The sequence below is a fragment of the Typopeltis vanoorti genome, chromosome 15, assembly GCF_054136105.1.
Source record: "Typopeltis vanoorti isolate ZY-2024b chromosome 15, IOZ_Tvanoo_1.0, whole genome shotgun sequence".
NCBI classification, from domain to species: Eukaryota; Metazoa; Arthropoda; class Arachnida; order Uropygi; family Thelyphonidae; genus Typopeltis; species Typopeltis vanoorti.
The window spans coordinates 55,134,544-55,158,254 of NC_143563.1; the positions used below are offsets into that span (position 1 = coordinate 55,134,544).

General features: G+C 36.7%; 1 protein-coding gene across 1 annotated transcript in view; it reads left to right on the plus strand.

The window, feature by feature from the left end:
- Nucleotides 1-23,711, plus strand: part of AGO1 (protein argonaute-1) — a 322,424-nt gene that overhangs the window by 72,966 nt on the left and 225,747 nt on the right. The window contains exon 4 of the mRNA XM_090405013.1: nucleotides 10,582-10,718. Coding sequence (XP_090261139.1) covers nucleotides 10,582-10,718 — 137 coding nt within the window. The remainder of the gene's footprint in view (nucleotides 1-10,581; nucleotides 10,719-23,711) is intronic.

Below are 23,711 nucleotides of genomic sequence, written 5' to 3' on the forward strand. Positions count from 1 at the left end.
ATCATTTGGAATTCAGTCTTCTGAATAGGCCTTATGAATTATGCTACAGCATCTGTAAAACTTTTATACATCTTTATATTTGAAAATTTTTAGTCACATATCATCTATTCCAGTTGTTTTTCCACATTTCAGGATTTAGATGGCTTTTTGTACCTGAAAGATAGATATGCACTCCATAATCCATTTATTTTGTCTATTTTCTTCCCCTGTTCTGTCACTTCTTATTTCAAATTACTGCAGACATCTAACATATCTTTATCTTATTTCATTTAATTTCTTCTATTTCTAAGCTTTTTTAATAGCCTCCAAAACATTTTTCCACCTTTCTGGTATTTATCTTCTGTTTTCTTACCAAAGTCTTCTTATGATTATAGTTTAGCTACTTTTACACATTACTTTGCTTTCTTACATATTCTTCTGTAAGAATAATATGTAAGAAAGCAAAACCTTTCAGACCACATGTTGACTTAATTGCTGAGAAGTTGCAATATGCTTTCTTCTTTTTCAGAACTGACTCTTTAATTTCCTGAGTCTACCATGGCATTCTGATTTTTCTATCTTTGTATATAACTTTACCATATACATTTCTGGCTGAATCAGTGTTTTCTTCAGATTCTACCATTGAGTCTCCCAGTTTTAGTTCTTGTTTTCTAACTTGCATCCTTCCCCCTCTTGGATAATAGTTTGTCTGTTTGAGTGCACAATCCACAATTTAAAGCTACTGGACTTTGATTTTTATCATTTTTCTTTTCGATATGAAGTTCATTTTTATCATAATTATAAACTACCATGAAGATAGTACTATCAACAATAATATAGTCATTGAGACTTTTCTTATTTCTTTCTTATCCTTTTCTCTGTGTGAATTATGTGTATCCTTATGTTGGAACTTGGTGTTTGTAATAACAAGTCCATGTTTTGAACAGAAATCCAGCAGAAAATCTGGAGTGATACTTCTCTCCAGATTTTCCCAAAACATTTTCATATGTCTTGTAATGATTTCCTACCGTGCTGTTTAAATCTCCAATAAGGATTAATTCTTCCCTTTTCTTTGTGTTGGCTGCTTTCTCATTGTCCATTCTGGTGTTTATTCACATCACACTATTTGGTATTGCCTGCTATTCAAGAATATTATCACCTTTTTAGCATTAAATGCAATAGTTATACCTTCCTTCCTTTCCTATTCATTATTGTGTGACTAATATTATGTTTTGTCTTCTTTGTTTCAGTAACATCAGTTATAGTGGATATGGTACTTGCTAATTCGTCTGCCAGTTCCAGTTCTTTTCTGTTTATTCTTATGATGATGATGGCATATATCTTCAATTATGGTGATATTGAGTTTTATTTATTCCAGTAGTTGACTTTTCACTGTTCATTCTACTTCTGTGATGAAAATAGTGAGAGCCTTGTTTAACTCGGTGATGTCCTATTGCCATGAAATTTCATCATGTATGATCATTTTATTTTGGTGTGAGCCAACACAGAATACAACTTGATCAGCAAAATCCCATTTTACTAGCTTATCCTTGTTATTTCAATATCTTGGCCGATATCATATGACAGTATGCTCCAAGAAGGTGAAGATCAGTCATTAATTTAGAAGCTATTACACATTGCTTAAAAATCTCTGTGTAAGTCTCCTCCAAGTTATCCAAGCTTTATGTGACAACATTATGCATGTTAATTTCCTAAAAGGAAATTAGAAATTTTATCAAGTTTTGAATCCAGAAATTTAAAACTACAAACCAAAATATGTGGTTAATAATGTTAATAATGCACACCAGACTTTATCTAGTGCCATTGATTAAGAATATTTGCTTTTATCAGTTAACTAAAATCCACAGGAGGTAAAGGTTTATGCTCCTGGATTTAGGGAGCGCAAAATCAGATGCTGTTTATGTTAAAAATTTATTAAATATTATGAGAACTTAAAACTTATGTTGCTTTTAGTTATCACGAGGAAGGAGTTTACATGGTGATTTTAGTACTTATTGTTCAGGTAAATTTACAAGCATTTCATTGGGACCTCAGTGGAGGTGGATGTGAGGGAGATTAAAATTGCTCAGTCAAATGCTTGTTTAACCTTAAAATATATTTTTTTATTATTAATATTATTTTAAATCAAATAAACATACCTTGCTCTCTTTTATGATTGTTTACTTTTCAAAGTAATAACAGCAATTAACTAAACAAAATTACAGATACAGAAAGATAAAAAAAAAAAAAACAAGAGGCTCCAAAATAATTGAGTAATAGAATGTGAAAGAGCTTATCTTTTGTGTTCTGTTTATACAGGAGACAAAAACAGTTGGTATTGCTGTCAAGCATCTTGCAGTGAAAGCTGGTAACTGTTGGAATATTTGCAGTCTAATTAGTAATTTCCGTATATCATGCAACACCAAGGCTAAGTTTCTGCTAAGAGTACCGTGAGCATAGGTCTTCATGGAATTCTTTGAAATAATACAAACACACACACACACACACACACACTGGCTATATAGGCAGTAAAGTGCTATACACTTCTGTAATCTCTTGTATTTGGGAAGAGGAAAGTTGAATACAGTTATGATATGAGTGTTTAATGGCTTATCACAACAGATGGAGAAACAAGTGTTACCAATATTTTGCCTGTGGGTACTGAGCATTTTTAAGTTAGTGCATTCACAAAGGTTTTCCTATATAGAATTGAAAAAAGAGCAGTTTAATGTTTTTATTTTTTATGATATCTCCATCCCTAATGAAGCTGTTTAAGATATACACTGCTTGAAAATAAGTCAATGGACACCATAGTGTGAGGAACAAACAGCCATGGCATCCACTTTAATAAAATGTAGGATCTCCTTTTGCTGCAATTGCTGCATCAATCCATGGGGCATAAGTTCCACAAGTGTACAATAGTGATCAATGGGGAATTTGGACAATTATTCCTGTAGGCATGTAATGAGTGGGGCGGACATCCCCTTGACTTCATCTGATGCTCCAGTTCTTCCCACAGATGTTCAGTAGGGTTTAGATCAGGGCTCAGTGGAGGCCAATCAAGTGTGGTGATGTTCATGTCCACAAGCCATGCAGTTACAGCAACAGACCTTATAACACAATGCATTGTTTTGCTGAAAGAGACAGTGGTAGTTCTGTAGAAATGCCACAAAGTAGGAAGCATTGCATTATCCAGAATATTCAGTTACCTCTCAGAATTCAAGATTCGTAGCACCACAAACAGACATCTTATCCAAACCAGGAAAAACAGGACCATGCCATTACACTGCCACTTCTGAATTTTGTAGTTGGGGTTGCATATTCTGGTAAGAAACATTCACCGGGCATCTGCCATACCCATCCATCTGCTCAGTAAAGGGTGTAGTGTGATTCATTGCTCCATAACAAAACTATCCAAGCTTCTATCTCACCCATACATGCTCTTTTCACCACTGAAGACGATGGTTCGGGTAATGTGGAGCTTGCATATTGCAGTCCTATCATAGAAACCCATGTTGTGTGGACTTTGGGTCTGAATGTTTTTATGCAGATTTGTGTTTCATTCGATGCCTGGAATTCTGCATTCAACATGTCAGTTGACGAATGTCAGTTTTTGCATTTTATCCTACGTTCACAATCAGTGAGTGTTACCTGCAGTGGACACTTCCTGCAGTTCCATTACTGATTGTTGACCTCAAATGGTTCAGTTTGTCAGCAATTTGCCAAACAGATAGGCCTGTAATGTTTTGCACTGTACTCTATGTCAAATTGACAGACTCCCAATGTGAGATAGTAGTTGGGTGTCACATTAGTGGTCTTTCTGTCCAAGACATTGCTACCCATCTCAGCATACCACAATCCACCATTGCTTATGTCATTCGTAGATGGAAAGTTGGTGTTACTACAGCAGGAAAACTCTTTGGGTGGCTACTGACACTCACTGACCAAGATCGAGCTCTGGCTCAGAATATTTGAGCATCCTGCATGTCATCAGCAGTGGACATTGCACTCAACCTGGAAAATGTTGCAGGGACATCTGTCAGCAGTGGAACTGTACAAAGAGTTGCATGACTTAGGTTACCATGGCAGAACTGTTGCAAATAAACCACACATCACCCCCTCAATCCCAAACACCATTTGGATCTGTGTCTTTCACACCTTTCTTGGACATTGGTAGTGATGATTGGAAAAGGGTTCTGTGGAGTGATGAATCACTCTTTCAAATGTTTCACTCTGATGGGCTTGTTTGGATCTGAAGATTACCCAGGGGATGGTTCTGGCAGGACTTCGTTATTCCATATGCAAGTTTGGTGGAAGGTCAGTAATGGCATCAGGATGTTTCAGTTGGCTGAGGTTTGTTCCATTGGTGGACATGCCCAAAACCATTGTCTGATGGCTATCTGGACATTCTGGACAACATGCTTCTGATGCGTGGGTAATGACCCTTGCATATTTTAACAAGACAATGTCCCATGTCATACTGCACTGTGTGTCTGAGACTGGTTTCCACAAAACACTGTTAAAGTATTGTACTGGCCAGCTCGGAGATTAGACCTCAACCCCATTGAACATCTTTGGGACGAATTAGAATGCTGAATTTGTTCTAGACTACAGCAGCCATTATCTCCATCAGCAATGGGATGGCTTTGTGCAAGGAATGGAAGAATATTCCTGTTTCGATGTGTCAGAAATTGGTTGAAAGCATGCCCTGAAGGGTAGTATTTGTTGTCATTCAGGCCAAAGGTGGTCCCACTCTATAATGAAAATTATTATTATTATTACATGATACCTCCAAGGAATCATCGAGGGGGGGTGGGGGACCTACTCTACAACTTTCTGTTTCCACCACTCAATCTGCCAGCTACAACGAACTGCAACTACCATCATCATCTACACCGATGCCACCTACCACCACTAGTATTTTCAAAGACAATCACAAACATCCATGCCCACGGCAGGATTTGAACCCGCAACCTTTTGGCTGGAGAGCGGATATGCTAACTTCTTTTTCAGAATATGCTTTCTTCTTTTTCAGAACTGACTCTTTAATTTCCTGAGTCTACCATGGCATTCTGATTTTTCTATCTTTGTATATAACTTTACCATATACATTTCTGGCTGAATCAGTGTTTTCTTCAGATTCTACCATTGAGTCTCCCAGTTTTAGTTCTTGTTTTCTAACTTGCATCCTTCCCCCTCTTGGATAATAGTTTGTCTGTTTGAGTGCACAATCCACAATTTAAAGCTACTGGACTTTGATTTTTATCATTTTTCTTTTCGATATGAAGTTCATTTTTATCATAATTATAAACTACCATGAAGATAGTACTATCAACAATAATATAGTCATTGAGACTTTTCTTATTTCTTTCTTATCCTTTTCTCTGTGTGAATTATGTGTATCCTTATGTTGGAACTTGGTGTTTGTAATAACAAGTCCATGTTTTGAACAGAAATCCAGCAGAAAATCTGGAGTGATACTTCTCTCCAGATTTTCCCAAAACATTTTCATATGTCTTGTAATGATTTCCTACCGTGCTGTTTAAATCTCCAATAAGGATTAATTCTTCCCTTTTCTTTGTGTTGGCTGCTTTCTCATTGTCCATTCTGGTGTTTATTCACATCACACTATTTGGTATTGCCTGCTATTCAAGAATATTATCACCTTTTTAGCATTAAATGCAATAGTTATACCTTCCTTCCTTTCCTATTCATTATTGTGTGACTAATATTATGTTTTGTCTTCTTTGTTTCAGTAACATCAGTTATAGTGGATATGGTACTTGCTAATTCGTCTGCCAGTTCCAGTTCTTTTCTGTTTATTCTTATGATGATGATGGCATATATCTTCAATTATGGTGATATTGAGTTTTATTTATTCCAGTAGTTGACTTTTCACTGTTCATTCTACTTCTGTGATGAAAATAGTGAGAGCCTTGTTTAACTCGGTGATGTCCTATTGCCATGAAATTTCATCATGTATGATCATTTTATTTTGGTGTGAGCCAACACAGAATACAACTTGATCAGCAAAATCCCATTTTACTAGCTTATCCTTGTTATTTCAATATCTTGGCCGATATCATATGACAGTATGCTCCAAGAAGGTGAAGATCAGTCATTAATTTAGAAGCTATTACACATTGCTTAAAAATCTCTGTGTAAGTCTCCTCCAAGTTATCCAAGCTTTATGTGACAACATTATGCATGTTAATTTCCTAAAAGGAAATTAGAAATTTTATCAAGTTTTGAATCCAGAAATTTAAAACTACAAACCAAAATATGTGGTTAATAATGTTAATAATGCACACCAGACTTTATCTAGTGCCATTGATTAAGAATATTTGCTTTTATCAGTTAACTAAAATCCACAGGAGGTAAAGGTTTATGCTCCTGGATTTAGGGAGCGCAAAATCAGATGCTGTTTATGTTAAAAATTTATTAAATATTATGAGAACTTAAAACTTATGTTGCTTTTAGTTATCACGAGGAAGGAGTTTACATGGTGATTTTAGTACTTATTGTTCAGGTAAATTTACAAGCATTTCATTGGGACCTCAGTGGAGGTGGATGTGAGGGAGATTAAAATTGCTCAGTCAAATGCTTGTTTAACCTTAAAATATATTTTTTTATTATTAATATTATTTTAAATCAAATAAACATACCTTGCTCTCTTTTATGATTGTTTACTTTTCAAAGTAATAACAGCAATTAACTAAACAAAATTACAGATACAGAAAGATAAAAAAAAAAAAAAACAAGAGGCTCCAAAATAATTGAGTAATAGAATGTGAAAGAGCTTATCTTTTGTGTTCTGTTTATACAGGAGACAAAAACAGTTGGTATTGCTGTCAAGCATCTTGCAGTGAAAGCTGGTAACTGTTGGAATATTTGCAGTCTAATTAGTAATTTCCGTATATCATGCAACACCAAGGCTAAGTTTCTGCTAAGAGTACCGTGAGCATAGGTCTTCATGGAATTCTTTGAAATAATACAAACACACACACACACACACACACACTGGCTATATAGGCAGTAAAGTGCTATACACTTCTGTAATCTCTTGTATTTGGGAAGAGGAAAGTTGAATACAGTTATGATATGAGTGTTTAATGGCTTATCACAACAGATGGAGAAACAAGTGTTACCAATATTTTGCCTGTGGGTACTGAGCATTTTTAAGTTAGTGCATTCACAAAGGTTTTCCTATATAGAATTGAAAAAAGAGCAGTTTAATGTTTTTATTTTTTATGATATCTCCATCCCTAATGAAGCTGTTTAAGATATACACTGCTTGAAAATAAGTCAATGGACACCATAGTGTGAGGAACAAACAGCCATGGCATCCACTTTAATAAAATGTAGGATCTCCTTTTGCTGCAATTGCTGCATCAATCCATGGGGCATAAGTTCCACAAGTGTACAATAGTGATCAATGGGGAATTTGGACAATTATTCCTGTAGGCATGTAATGAGTGGGGCGGACATCCCCTTGACTTCATCTGATGCTCCAGTTCTTCCCACAGATGTTCAGTAGGGTTTAGATCAGGGCTCAGTGGAGGCCAATCAAGTGTGGTGATGTTCATGTCCACAAGCCATGCAGTTACAGCAACAGACCTTATAACACAATGCATTGTTTTGCTGAAAGAGACAGTGGTAGTTCTGTAGAAATGCCACAAAGTAGGAAGCATTGCATTATCCAGAATATTCAGTTACCTCTCAGAATTCAAGATTCGTAGCACCACAAACAGACATCTTATCCAAACCAGGAAAAACAGGACCATGCCATTACACTGCCACTTCTGAATTTTGTAGTTGGGGTTGCATATTCTGGTAAGAAACATTCACCGGGCATCTGCCATACCCATCCATCTGCTCAGTAAAGGGTGTAGTGTGATTCATTGCTCCATAACAAAACTATCCAAGCTTCTATCTCACCCATACATGCTCTTTTCACCACTGAAGACGATGGTTCGGGTAATGTGGAGCTTGCATATTGCAGTCCTATCATAGAAACCCATGTTGTGTGGACTTTGGGTCTGAATGTTTTTATGCAGATTTGTGTTTCATTCGATGCCTGGAATTCTGCATTCAACATGTCAGTTGACGAATGTCAGTTTTTGCATTTTATCCTACGTTCACAATCAGTGAGTGTTACCTGCAGTGGACACTTCCTGCAGTTCCATTACTGATTGTTGACCTCAAATGGTTCAGTTTGTCAGCAATTTGCCAAACAGATAGGCCTGTAATGTTTTGCACTGTACTCTATGTCAAATTGACAGACTCCCAATGTGAGATAGTAGTTGGGTGTCACATTAGTGGTCTTTCTGTCCAAGACATTGCTACCCATCTCAGCATACCACAATCCACCATTGCTTATGTCATTCGTAGATGGAAAGTTGGTGTTACTACAGCAGGAAAACTCTTTGGGTGGCTACTGACACTCACTGACCAAGATCGAGCTCTGGCTCAGAATATTTGAGCATCCTGCATGTCATCAGCAGTGGACATTGCACTCAACCTGGAAAATGTTGCAGGGACATCTGTCAGCAGTGGAACTGTACAAAGAGTTGCATGACTTAGGTTACCATGGCAGAACTGTTGCAAATAAACCACACATCACCCCCTCAATCCCAAACACCATTTGGATCTGTGTCTTTCACACCTTTCTTGGACATTGGTAGTGATGATTGGAAAAGGGTTCTGTGGAGTGATGAATCACTCTTTCAAATGTTTCACTCTGATGGGCTTGTTTGGATCTGAAGATTACCCAGGGGATGGTTCTGGCAGGACTTCGTTATTCCATATGCAAGTTTGGTGGAAGGTCAGTAATGGCATCAGGATGTTTCAGTTGGCTGAGGTTTGTTCCATTGGTGGACATGCCCAAAACCATTGTCTGATGGCTATCTGGACATTCTGGACAACATGCTTCTGATGCGTGGGTAATGACCCTTGCATATTTTAACAAGACAATGTCCCATGTCATACTGCACTGTGTGTCTGAGACTGGTTTCCACAAAACACTGTTAAAGTATTGTACTGGCCAGCTCGGAGATTAGACCTCAACCCCATTGAACATCTTTGGGACGAATTAGAATGCTGAATTTGTTCTAGACTACAGCAGCCATTATCTCCATCAGCAATGGGATGGCTTTGTGCAAGGAATGGAAGAATATTCCTGTTTCGATGTGTCAGAAATTGGTTGAAAGCATGCCCTGAAGGGTAGTATTTGTTGTCATTCAGGCCAAAGGTGGTCCCACTCTATAATGAAAATTATTATTATTATTACATGATACCTCCAAGGAATCATCGAGGGGGGGTGGGGGACCTACTCTACAACTTTCTGTTTCCACCACTCAATCTGCCAGCTACAACGAACTGCAACTACCATCATCATCTACACCGATGCCACCTACCACCACTAGTATTTTCAAAGACAATCACAAACATCCATGCCCACGGCAGGATTTGAACCCGCAACCTTTTGGCTGGAGAGCGGATATGCTAACAACTCAGCCAACCAGGCTGGCAACTCATTTTTTTTCATAAAACCTTTTTTTTTACCACAACTAGGTGTCCAAATATTTTTGTGATAATTGTGTGTGTGTGTAAAATATTTAGGAATTATTATCTTAAGCAGCATGTGATGGAAAAGACTTGCTGTAGAAGAACATTGGATTTAGTGATAGCATCTGAAAATCTTTCTATAAATAAGTTGATCATTATGTCTCCAATTGGTGAATGACATGTACTTAGGAGGTGACTATATATATATATATATATGAGCTTTGACTAAGAAGGGGCATATGCAGAACTGGAAGGCAGGTGGAACTATAAAGTTATATGCATGTGAATTAGAGGGCATTTACCAGAGTTAGCAGAATTAATTGCCTGGGAGTTAAATGGATGAACTTTAAAGCAAGAGTTGCATAAAAAGGAGAGTAATAGCCATACACAAAATCAGAATACAGCAAGAAGTTTAGCTAAACTGGCTAAAGGAAATCTGCGATTACAAGTAAAATAAAAAAAATGACCATTGAAGAATGAACTTAGTGAATGCAGATTCCACAAAAATGTCAGATACACAAGATTAGTTAAATTATTAATTGTTCACTTCATTTAAGGTATATTCCATGCAGGATTAGCCCTCTGGATGCCACCCAGAGGAACAGGATAAAAGAAAGACAGATGAGACAAAAGTAATGGTAAAATATTTTAATATTATAATGCTTGCATTGTTATGTTGAATACTGTATATGTTACTTTATTATTATTATTTTTATCTACTTTTGTAATTTTCACTATAGCTTGTTCTCTTTATATTCCTTTGTTTTGCTGTAATTTGCACAGCTATTGCTGCCTTCCATTAACCAAAGCAACAGCAAAAGAAATAACATACTTCTTGAAATGTCATATTTCTGTAATTAAAGTTGAACATTTGTTCTTTTTTGTGTGTTTTGAATTTGGTGTTGTGGATATTGAGTTAAAAGTTACAATATCATGTTTATTACATTTTTCACCATTTAAAACTAATGAATAAAAATACAAAGTTTACAACTTTACTTTTTTATTTTTAAAAATGTTATTTATTTTCCTTCCCAGATATACTCCTGTTGGTCGGTCTTTCTTCTCATCTCCAGATGGTTATTATCATCCTCTAGGAGGTGGAAGGGAAGTCTGGTTTGGGTTTCATCAGAGTGTTCGACCTAGCCAGTGGAAAATGATGCTTAATATTGATGGTAAAAAATGAATTATGTTATTTCTACTGAAAAATGTATAGAATTTAATTGTTTTAATTGTTTGAGAGCCTCATTGACTATGTTATTGTTCATATCTTCTTACTGGTTCAGGTTCAAGAGTACACAGAGGATTTGAAATATGAAGTGATCATCATTTACTTTTAAGTAGGATAAACATGAATATTGAAAATAACAATGTAGAAGAATGTTTTAAAAAGAATTAAAGTTGAGCAGCTTTTACAGGAACTATAGACTCAACTATACAAGCATTATTGAAGAAAAAATTTTGAAACCAAACAGTTTGAAAACAAGAACCAAAGCTTGGAGTCTCAGTGGTGGCAAACTGAAAAAACATTGATTGGTTCTACTAGGAAGATGTGGCAAAGTTGTCTGTAAGGAGAGGAAAATAAGAATTCTATGGTGTAGAAAAAAAAATATTAAAGAAGTAGTCCTGGAAAAGAAGAAAGCATACTAAAAGTTGCTAGCAAATGAATTGGAAGATGCCCTAAAAGATTACTGAGAAAAATGTAAGAGAGCTAAGTTATGTATAAAAGTAGGTAAACAAAAGTTATGGGAAGACTTTGGTAAGAATATTAAATATCACAAAGGTCACACAATTTTCTGCGTCTGTTCAAAAAGCTTAGAAATGGAGTAAACAAATACTGTAAAAGGGATCAAAGAGGATAAAGGTGACATGAAAAGCAGATAATGATATTCTAGATATCTGGAGTATTACTTGGAAATTCTGTTAAATGAAACAAAGAGAATAATAATAGTAGAAAATACTCAAGGGGATGCAAATAAAAGCACATAACCCACAGAAAAGCTTTTCAAAACATTACAATTGTTTGGGGTAAATGGAGCATTATACAGAGCAATGCATAGTCCATATTTAAGTTGTAAGTCAGTAGAATTGAAAGAAATACAGGAAGATGGTTTTGATATAAAATCTGGTGTAAGACAAGGAAGCAAACCATCTCCACTCTTATTCATCTTATATGTATTGCATTATGAAAGAAGATGGCATTAAACCAATTTTAGAATTGGGGATACAAAGTTAGCCCTTTGCTTTATGCAAATGATGTACTCCTAAATAAATCCAGTATAAGTCTGCAGGACTCTCTAACTAAACTGAATGACAGCTGTAACAAATTTGGCATGAAAATCGACAATTAAAAGAAAGACCAAAATTATGCTAGTAGGCAGGAACATAAAAAACTTCACTGCATTCTGAATGGAGAGTGAAAAGAACAGGTAAAATATTTCAGCTATTTAGACACAGTTTTTAGTGAAGTTTGCAAATTAAATCTAGAAATATACAACAATAAGCAAAGCTGGTATAGTTCAGTCAGTTGAATAAATTTATTTGGCATATAAGAGAAATTAGCCAAAACACTAATTTATCAGTATATACGTGACAGTGCTCAAACCAGTTGTGGTGCTGAGAGTTTGGTTAGAAATAAAGCACTTGATCACAGATTTGAGAGTTCTGAAAAGAAATTAGGGGAGTGAAGAGATGACATTGATGCCAGAAACATATTAAAAATGTTATTAGGAAGAAATTTGACATTGTCAGCATTCAGACATCTGTGAACAGAGCTGATCTAAGGTGGTGTGGTCAGTGAGCATAATGGGAGAGGAAAGGTTAGAAAAACAGGTGTTCAGTGCCACCATGGCACTGAGATGTAGGTGGATTGATTCAGTCGGAAGTGCCATAGAAAATATTAGAGATGACATTATTGTAAAAGTAATGGACTAATTTGGAGTTAAATTGTTGATAAGAGATTAGTAATGACATACACGTAATCTAGTGCTGTGATGATGATATATGTTGATAATGAAGAAAAAAAATCATTTAATACATATGTGACAATTTAACATCAACAAAGTGAATGCACAATGAACAGGTATATGAAGCACAAAGTATTATGTGCCCTCTGTTTAACCATATGCTAATATGCATTGATAATGTTTTAGTCAAAATTAACAGTATTGCTCTTAGATAAATTTATGTTAACATAAGAAAATAATGGAGACCTTGATAAACTCGTAAAATTCTTCTCTTAGCCTTTCAGTTTGTAATAAACCTGTGTTTACTGTTGATACATTCCTCAGGATAAATGCACCATACCACCCATCTGAAAAATTTAGAATTTAGAAAAATTTTGGAATTGTCAAGACACTTGCCAAGAGCCTCTGTAGCTCAGTTGGTTTCGACAATGCCCTTTGAATGGAAAGGCCTGGTTTTGAATCCTGTCTGGTATGTGAAAAACCTTTTGTAGATTGTTTCTGGTATTGAGGCCATGTGTTTCAAGATAATTAGCAAGTTTAATAAAATATAACCCTATAAAAGTTTTGTAAGTCATCAGACTTATGTCGTCAGGGGTATTAGCAAAAGTTGTACAGAAAAAGGACTAGAAATAATTAATTACACATATTAGATGTTATTTGAACTTCATAATTCATACTTATTTATATAAATAACCAGAATAAAATGTTAAATTAATGACTGTATATGTCTTGGAACAATACTAGTTGCTACGGTCACTGTCTGTAGCATCACATGTTTTGCATCCTAGTTCCATAGCATTTAAGATATTTAATGAAAGCAGACCAAACCTGGTGCAGGATTAAGCCTTGATTTTTGATACATTATGTGGAGATCTGCAGCATTTCAGAGGCTTCCTTGAACTTTTTTGTGAAACAATTTTGATCAATATAAGGCATTTTTGTTTTGTGACAAACTTCTTGATGGCCTGTGATGGTTGTATCAGGTGCCAAACCTGATTTATATGGTTCTTCTTTTCTCAATGTCTCTTACATGTTCAGACATGCGGATCTCCCCTGACCTGTCCATTTGGCCTACATAACAAATGTCACAAGAGCACTGAACCTTATAAATGCCTGAATTTTTTCATGGGCATGATGAAGCTTTGGAAGATGTAAGAATCTGGAGATGTTATGTAATGGTAAAACAAGCCACTTTAATGCTGTAGTCACAGAGCAACTTGGCCACTTTATCTGTAACATTCTTGATATAAGGTACTGTGATTGCATTCTTAAAATCTTGTTTAAGTATAGGAGTTGTAGTAGGTTAAGAATTTTGTTGTTCGTCTTGGGTTCATAACCATTAAGGGTGAGTTTATACCTCAAGTAGTGCAGTTCTTCATTCCTGTTAATTGATGTACTGTGGACATCTGGTATGCTCTATCTTGTAATGTTTTAATCATGCCTGTTTTTTTGTAATAGATAATGGTGTGAATCAGCATGTAAAACTTTTCCAGTTGTGGTAGGTATTTTTTTTTTTTTTTTTTGTAAATAAACTGAAAAGGATAATATTTTTCATTGATTTTGACCAGGATATCAAGGAATGGTAATTTTTTGTGATTTTCCAGTTCAAGGGTGAATTTTATATTGGGATGCAAGCTGTTTCAGATAGTCTCTGAAATCGAGTTACTAAGTGATCACTTGGCAAGGGTGTGTCATCCAGGTGGGCACTTTCATTTACTGATTCGGCAGTAACTGGAGGTACTCACCACATTGAAAAATATCAATGTGAATACAGTAGTGGGACTGGACCATATGTGAGCTCACGTGCTACGAGAATTTGCAAAAGAATTGACAGTGCCTCTGACGAAGTTGTTTAATCTAAGTCTCAGCTCTGGCAAAGTTCCACAGGATTGGAAAGAGGTAAGATTACATTACATAAAGGTGATTTGTAATTTGGAAAAGTTGGTTAAAGGTAAAATTCAGCAATGGTGAATAGGAATATGATATTGTATAGGGGGATATTGTATAACATTAAGTCCTGCTTTAGTAATTTATTCACATTTCATAATAAGGTGACAGCAGAATTGGGTAAAGGAAATGGCTACACCATGATACTACTGGACTTGACAAAGGCATTTGACAGAATACTGCATGAAAACTATTACAAAAATTGGAGCAAATGGGAATGGATATTAGGCTAGTGGCATAGTGGAAGATTTGAGAGGAAATATTTAGTTGTTTGCTGACGATGCAAAACTGGGGAGGGAAATAGTTGATAAAGGTGATGTAGATATCCTGCAGGATGATATTAAATAAATTGGCAGTATGGGCAAAGTTGTCCATTTAATGTTGCAGAATGTAAGGTAATGCACTTCAGAATGAAAAGAGTATGTATATTGTATCGTATCAATGGTACTTGGTGACAGAAAATTGATGATGCTAGTAATCTCTCGGTGATAGTGGATAGAGATTTGAAATTCAGAGGACATGTTGCAAGAGTTGGTAAAATAGCTCAGAGGATTACTTGTATGTTGAAGAACACATTGACAAGTAATGATAGGAAGGTTATTATCCATCTTTATAAGGGCTATGATTTAGCCACTTGTTGACTACTGTGCGCAGATTTGGTCACCTGGATTTCTTGGGATATCAGGAAGTGATGGAGAGGATTCAGAGACGAGTGATCTAGTTGGACATTGCTATAGAATGTTCCATATGAGGATATATCGAAGGTGTGTGGGTTGCAGAGTTTAGCTGACAAATGAATGAGGGGGTATGATAGAAACTTAAGTTACTAAAGGGTGATTATGTAAGATTGACACATTATTTTATTTATCATGGGTACAGAGTAAGTTTAATTAAAAACAACCTTAGAGAGAACAGAATATATAAAATATAAGAGTAAGCATTATACAAAGTGAAAGTCATCATTTGTATCATAAATTTATCTCCCAATTCATCACTTACTCAGTTGATGTTAATACAGCAAGTAGGTCCAATGAGCTGGCAGGGAAGGTTCGTAATCTGCATTCATACATAATCAACCCAAACAATCAGTTGATGCTCCACAGTCATAAGCCAGAGTTGAATCGATGCCCCCAGGAGTGCAAGCATGCTGCATTCCTGCTTTGTCCTGGCAAAAACTTAACTGTCCTTGGACAGTTAAGTGTTTGCCAGGCATAACAAGGATGATCAAAGCTAGATGGTCGACTAACTGGATCCTTCATAACTTCTTTGTGGAATAGTGTTGACATATTTTTCCACTCTTCTTTCCAGTCATTGAGAATATTAAATCCCTTGTCGATCAGCTGTTCTGCAGTTTTCAAGGAAGGATGCCATGATCTGAGTCTGTCACGTCCTGCAGCTTCCAGATCATTGTGGATTGGGAGTTAGTGATTGTTCATGATTTTTGTATATTCTGTTTGAAGGGATTGCTTCCTGCCTAGGTGGTCGCTCAATATTGCTTAGAACTGAGAGCCAGTGTAGTGGGATTGGATTGATTGTTCCTGTCACAATTCTCATACTTGTTGAGTTGGGTATCGATTTTTGAGATGTTCTTATTTAGCCACACTGGCACACAATATTTGACAGAGATGTAGACCAAGCTGATAGTTGCAGTCTGGAACACCTCCATTGTGGATACCCACAGTGTGCTAATGATGTTGTGAGATGCCAGTTTAGCAGCAAGTGTTGAGGCTAATGGAATGCCAGGGTCCTGTTCTGCATGATTCCCCCCCCCCCCCCCAATATTTAGGGTTTGGGTTGTACTTTAGTATTTGACTGTTCATCTCAATTTTGAGTTTCTCATGGGTCTGTTTATGACAGAGGTGAAAATTAGACACCTCTGTTTTATTTAGGTTTGGCTGTCCAATTCCTAAAGTAGGTACTTAGCATACCTAGATCTCATGTTAATATATCCTCTCTCACTTTTAGTTGATCTTGAGTTGCTATTGCCAGGTTGTCGACATAGGCAAACTTCCTGGAGACAGTAGAGGGCAAATCACTAATGTACACTTGCTGCTCTTCAATGTGTACATTAGTGATTTGCCCTCTACTGTCTACCCCCCTCAACCCCCCAGAACAGGGGGGTTGGGGGGGTAGACCATTATTTCATCTGTAGGGCCAGATTGCTAAGGTACAATTTTTTTGCATGGTATTATATGAAGTAATAACTTAAGAAGCAAGCTTTGTCTCTCTACAGATGATAGGAAAGTTTGTGAATGTATCTGCGTCTGTGGGTGGGTTCCTGTATACTGATAAAGGACAGGCTACCATTGGGTAGGCATGTGACCAAGTTGTTTAGAAAGACTAAACTATTATTAGATTAGACTAGAATCCAGATTACTAATAATAGTTTAGCCTTTCTAGACACGTAGATGCCTACCCAATGGTAACCTGTCCTTTTCGGTATACAGGAAGCCCACCTTCATAGACAGATACATTCAGAAACTTTCCCATTTCTTCCCCCCCCCCCTTCTCAACCATATAGTATCATTAAAGCACTAACCAACTTTTGTTCTGATGAGCTCTCTTATAGCAGAACTTAATTACATACGCCACACCTTCTTATTTAATGGTTACAGTTTCAACAGTAAAAAAATAATCAGTTCTTCCTCCAATCCTCAACTTTCTCTTCAGAAAGATTATCATCATCCCCTATGTCCAAGGCACTTCAGAAAAAATAGCAAGAGTCTTAAAGAAATGCAATCTCTGTACGGCTTTCAAGCTTCACCAAAAGCTTGTTACCTTTATACATTCTACTAAAGATCAGCTCCCTCTTCTCTGTGTACATATAAAGTGTCTTGTTCCTCCATATTGACCTGCTGTGAACAGACAGGAAGATCAGCCAACATCTGCATAGAAGAACACAAAAAATACATCTGCAGTCATACGGCTCATAGAATCAGTTGGAAAAAGAACCACCATGCTCCATTACTGTAAATTTAGAAGAGGGAGAGACTGTTTTTGAAATCTGCATCTACTCTTAGAAATCAACTGAATTAAAATAAATATGATGGCATTAAACTTCTCAAAAAGAAGGGAAACACTAATACTTTGAGATTCCCATTATACAATAGTGAACAAATTAATCCGAACACATTTTAAAAAAATTTTAATTTTGCAAAAAAATAAGTACAAAATTTAAACTCCAGCTTTACCCAATAATTTATATGTGCTACTCTGCTCCTAGTAAGTTCATTAATTCACTTAGGCATGGATTCTCTACCAATGTAGAACACGTTTTTTCTTATTTCTGCATTCCAAAATCATATTTTTATAATGGATTGTAGTATTAAGTTATCCTTTGTATCACAATCTAATTTTCCAAGTCTCTTTTTCACTGTGGTCCACAAATTTTCTGTTGGTTAATGTCAGGAGAGTCACCTGCCACTGAAGCAATTGGATGTTGTGATATTTGGATAACTCTTTCCTGAATTTTTTTGAGGAAAGAGACCTGGAAAGATAAAGATGAATTCTTTTTCCTTCTGTATCTTTGGGACCAATCTTTTCTCCAATATTTTTATGGATTGTCATGTGTAAAACAATCCCAGAACATCTTTTTAGCTGGGTGTTTAGGAGCTTACTGACAGCATGCAGGAGAGGTCTTCTCAGCTGCTGATTTACAAACATAGGATACTTGCTCTCCTTGGACAAAGAAATGGCTCTCATCTGAGAATATGATCTTATTCCACTTTTTAACTGGTGACTTTTTCTCTATAGCCTTCGTTAACAGTTGTTTCTTTTTTAGTCTGTGGGAAGTCCTCCCTGTTTCCAAAAATCTTCAATGGACTCTCATGTTGGAAACATTAATCCTGCTAGCTGCCAAGTCTCTATTTAATTCCACAGCAAACAATCTTGGATTCATTTGCTTTTCCTAACTAGTAAATGATCTTTAGTAAGTGTAGTTTTCTTTTCCTTTTTCGCCCACATTTTCCTCTTCTTTCAGGACAAAAGGTACTTGTCTTCCTAAACCTGTTTAAAATCGCATTAACAGTAACCATATCCAAACCAACACTACACTCATTAGCAATTTGTCTTTGAGTCATGGATGTGTGCTTGTACATATTTTTGAATGCTTTCTTGGAGATGTATCCATTTTATACCTATACAAAATGAATGAAATACTACAAATGTCACCTTGTTTACACTATTAAAAATGCACAACACTTAATAAACATTGTAGAAACAGTTAAAACATGCAAAACTGAAACAAAAACCAAACCAAAAATTTGAGAAAATTTCAGCTTGTTCAGATTAATTTATTTACTACTATACATTCCAGGCCGCCAACAGGTTCCCACAGAGAGTGCTCCACTAGTTAGGACTCTAGTCTTTCATCCACATGTTTCACTTAGTATTGTGTTGTGTGTTACAAGCCTCATATTGTACTCCCTGTCTTAGTGATTGAGATGAAATATTGGAATTAAATAATGTTTTTAATCCTTTCTCAGTGCTGTTTCACTCCATTAAGCCTCCAGCATGATTTTTTCCCAGCACTTAAGCAAGCTTTTGCAAAAGAAAAGGAAGAGTGCAGTGTACCATCATCTGCAAAACTGTGGATAGGATTTGAACTCTGTAATAGCAAGTAATTTATATACCAGAGGAAAAGAGTGGGCGTGAGTACAAAATCCTACAGTACTCCAGCATTAATGGAGAAATCTGAGGAGAGGAAACAATTCATCATGAAGTGAGCAATCAGTGAGAAAGTTGGAAATCCAGTTAGAGCGTAGAAGGTAGACCATAATATCATAGGATGGCATTTTGCTGAGCAGGCCCTATGCCAAACCAGGTCAAAGGATTTTGAGATGTTAAGAGCAAATACATGAGTTTCTCTGAATTTTTCCATGGCTTGAATCGTGGGTAGTGAAGGCTAGATCAGCTATGGATTGAGAGTGGTGGAATCCATATTATTAGTCACTGATTAGTTAGTGGGTCTCCAGGTAGTGTTGCTATCGACCTTTATAGTTTTAGAGAAAACAAAGGTGAGAGCAATTACACAATAGTTCGTTGGCCTACTTTTATCCCCTTTCTTTGGAATGGACTAAATGCAGGCTTACTTCCATGCTTTATGGAAGATGCCAGTTGTAGAGGATAGGTGTTAGCCCTGGGACAAAAGTTTTTAACACAGTAGTTGTGATACAATTAGGAACAGTTGCCTTGTTTGTCTTCAGGTTATTAAGGATTCTCTGGATTTCTTTCTGGCAGAAGACTATGGGTTACATGGAGTGAGTGGGTCTCAGTAAGGTGGGAGGCACTTTCACCTCGTCATCAATGCAGGAATTCAAAGAGAAGAGTGATCTAGTAAGTTGGCCTTGTCTTTGGGTGAGGTGGCTATGGTATCATCTAGATGTTAGAACAGAGAAAATATGGTTGGACAAAAGTTACATCCAATGGTCTTGGAAAGGGAGCAGAAGGCATGCATGACTGTGATTTGGACAGGAGAGTGAGTTTGCATATGGCCCTTTCGAAGTCTAATTTGGATTTGTTGATGAGTCTTTTACAGCTGTTCTGAGCTGCAATATAGGTGGAGTGAGTAGCTTGAGTTTTGGTCTTGAGCTACACAAGGTATGTAGAGTCCCCCCCCACTGGCACACTTTTTTGAGAACCAAGGCTTGGATGGAATGAGGAATGTAGGCCTTCATTCATGTGAAGATGGTTTCTGTTATTTGGCATAAGCAGGTATTTGGATCAAGAGAATTGAAGCAGTGGTTAGACTATGGAAAGGAGGAGGAGGAGTAGAAGTCATGGAGATCATCCCATTTAATATCCATATAGTGCCAAAGGACACGAGTCTGAGAACTCTTGGATGAATTCCATAGCAAAGGAGACTTGTATGAGGTTGTGGTCTGAGTTACCAAGAAGTGAACTGACATCCACAGTATATTTGGAAGAGGAGTTTGTTAAAAAGAGATCATATACATTGGCAGATTGGAGGGATTTGTCAGATATGCTGGTAGAAAGATTAGCGATCTGTGATAAATCATTGCTAATGGCAAATACCTTTGCATCCTTGCCTGCTTGGTCATTGAAATTGGAGCAAGGAAGACAGTTTGACTTGTGAACATTGAAGTCCCCAAGAATAACCTCACTATTAGGAGTATACTGACTGCAGAAAAGTCTAGCTTTAGAGAACAGATTTGAGCAGTCATCGGAGTTTGGAAAGCAATAGACAGCCATGGCCGGTCCGAGAGTATCTGATTCCCCTAGTCCACAGATGGCGAACCTATGGCACGCCCGAGAATTTTGCTGGCACGTCAACGATTTACAGATGATATCCTTTTATATGCTTATAAATTATCCAGCCTTTTTTTTTAATTGTTACAATATGTACAAGTTAAATTTTGTTTTACACAAGGGAACAGCTATGAAGATGTTCATATGATTGGTGAAATCGCGATCCAAAGACAAAGGCAACAAAATTGTTGAGTTGAAATGCTAATTCTCTTCAACTGAATTCCATAACATCTGAAACTGTCGTAACAACATTCACTATATATTTCTTGGTTTTAACACATTCACGAAGGGGTGTCGTTTATCATTCCGATGGAACTTCTCATTACCAGCGGGCTCAACTCACACAAAGTTTCAACCCTTGGTTGAATTTTATTGCTGCTTTTTTGAGCTGGCAGACAAACTCACACATGCATTATATGACATGTTTCAATTCGTGGTAGAATTTTATTTGAAGTTAGCTTTTGTGGTCTGTCATAACGACATCGAGAATTTCAAATGCAATAAAACAAATACTTATTTCATGTAATTGAAAAATTGGACAATAGTTTCTAGTTAGATACTGTGTTTCTGATGCAACACATGGTTTTCCTTGAGTCTATATAGCATAGTTTCTGTGAGAGGGGGACACATGATTCATTAGTTACCTCCATATTTATTACAGCTGTCTCTAATTGCACTATTTGTTGAGAAATATACACAGATTGCAAAAGGCTCTGTACCTTATTCAGGGATACAATAAAACTACTTGTTTATCTTGCTTCTGGAGTATAATGGTTGTTGGGGAGGGCGTGTTGTTAACCGTGGGGAGCGAGTTACTATCGCCTCGACGTGAACGTGTTCAAACATTAAATTATATATTTAGTTTAATCCTTTATCCAAGTGTAAGGCAAACAAATTTTGTGCCTGACGTATGTTCAGGACTGAGGCAACTCATGGCAAATGGAGACTGACTTCACATCACTTGCCTTAGTATTCCATAATGCAAAGCACATCTCCTTGCGGACATGTATAATGCTATGCATAATGTTAGGGGTCACTACCCAGACCAGTTTCGACCTTTATTGAGGTCTCTTCAGTCGCAGCCAGACCCAGAGGTGATACCAAGGTTGAAGTAATGCAGAAGTCATATTTTCCTATACCAGTTGCCAAAAGGTGTCACACTTCTAACGCTTTCCTCTAATCCAGTGTTATTTAATAATAAGGCATGAAAATATGACCTGCATTATTTCAACCTTGGTATCACACCTCTGGGTCTAGCTCCCACTGAAGATACCTCAATAAAGGTCAAAAACCGGTCTGGGTAGTGACCCTTCCCATTATGCATAGCATTATACATATCCGCAAGGAGATGTGCTTTGCATTATGGGATACTAAGGAAAATGATATGAAGTCATACCACCTCTTTGCCACGGTGGTATGACTTCACGGTGCCATGGTGAAGTTGCCCAAGTCCTGAAAGATACTTCAGGCACAAACTTTGTTTGCTTACGCTTGGATAAAGGATTAAATTAATTACGTGCGTGGTCTGAAAAGTTCTCGGCCACAACTATAAATGACAACACTATCGGCAAGAGTTTTTTTTTTCCCCTAAGTTGATACATCTGTCATATAAACATCCATGTGAAATTGCAAGTCATTCTATCAAGTTTAGTTTATTTTATCCCTTGAAATGGATAAAATTGAGTATCGTGCAGTTGTAAAATTCTTTGTAAAAGAAGATTTAATGCCAAACGAAATTCATTCGAAGTTCATAAAAATTTATGGGCACTCTTCTCCTTTGTTTTCGACAATTAAGAAATGGGCTGCCAAGTTTAAATGTGGCCATACCAGCCTTGAAGATGATCCACATGAAGGACTTCCAAAAAGTGTAACAAAAACAGAAATTATTGATCAGTGCAGGATATGGTATTGGATGACAGGCGAGTCAAAGTGCATGAAATGGCTGAGAGTATAGGTATTTCAAAAGAAAGCGTGGGATATATTTTAGATGAAGAATTGCAAATGAAAAAGCTTTGCGCAAGATGGGTGCAACGTTTGATCACAGCACATCAAATACGCACCGCATGAAAATCTTTGAAATGTTTGGAGCATTTTAACAAGAATAAATCTGATTTTGTGCTTCGATTTTCTATTATGGATGAGACTCGGATTCACCATTACACACCAGAATCCAAACAGCAGTCAAACAGTGGACAGAAGCCGGTTGTTCCGTGACAAAGAAGACAAAGTCGGCTCCATCAGCAGGAAAGGGTCATGACATTGGTGTTTTGAGATGCTAAAGGCATTTTGTTTATTAATTAACTTGAAAAGGGTAAAACAATAACAAGAAAAAATCGCATTTTATGTCCATAGACACCTCATGGTCGCTGCTGTAACTCACATGGTTTTGACGATGATGTCTCCTGCTAGAATAAGTGGTAGGGTCGCAGATTCTCTTTCCACACAAAGCTTGTAGGAAAATCACAAACATCCATGCCCACAGCGGGATTCGAACCTGCAGCCTCTTGGCTGGAGAGCGGATATGCTAACCACTCTGCCAACGAGGCTGGCAAAATAACCATGGAATATTGTTCTGATCCTTTAACCAGACTAGACAAAAAAAATTCGTGAGAAAAGGCCTGGTTTGCAGAAGAAATAAATCATCTTTCATCAGGACAATGCACCTGCCCACAGAGGTGTTTTGGCAATGGGAAAATTAAGAGAACTGCACTATGAATTGATGGCAGTTTTGCCAATGATCTTTTTATTTACCAATTTATTAATGATCTGCAAACATGATGAACAATTTGTGTAGAATTGTGCATGGTGGTTTAATACAAGGGATTTTTTTATATTTATCAAATATATAAGAAAAATTAAGGTGTGCTATGTTTTATAAAAGTTTTCTCTAAATTTCAAAAGTTATTTATTCATCTCTTGGTTCTTAGTATCGAATTACAGATACCACTATTTTGAATAGATATCTCTATTATTAGTGTTGATTAGCTT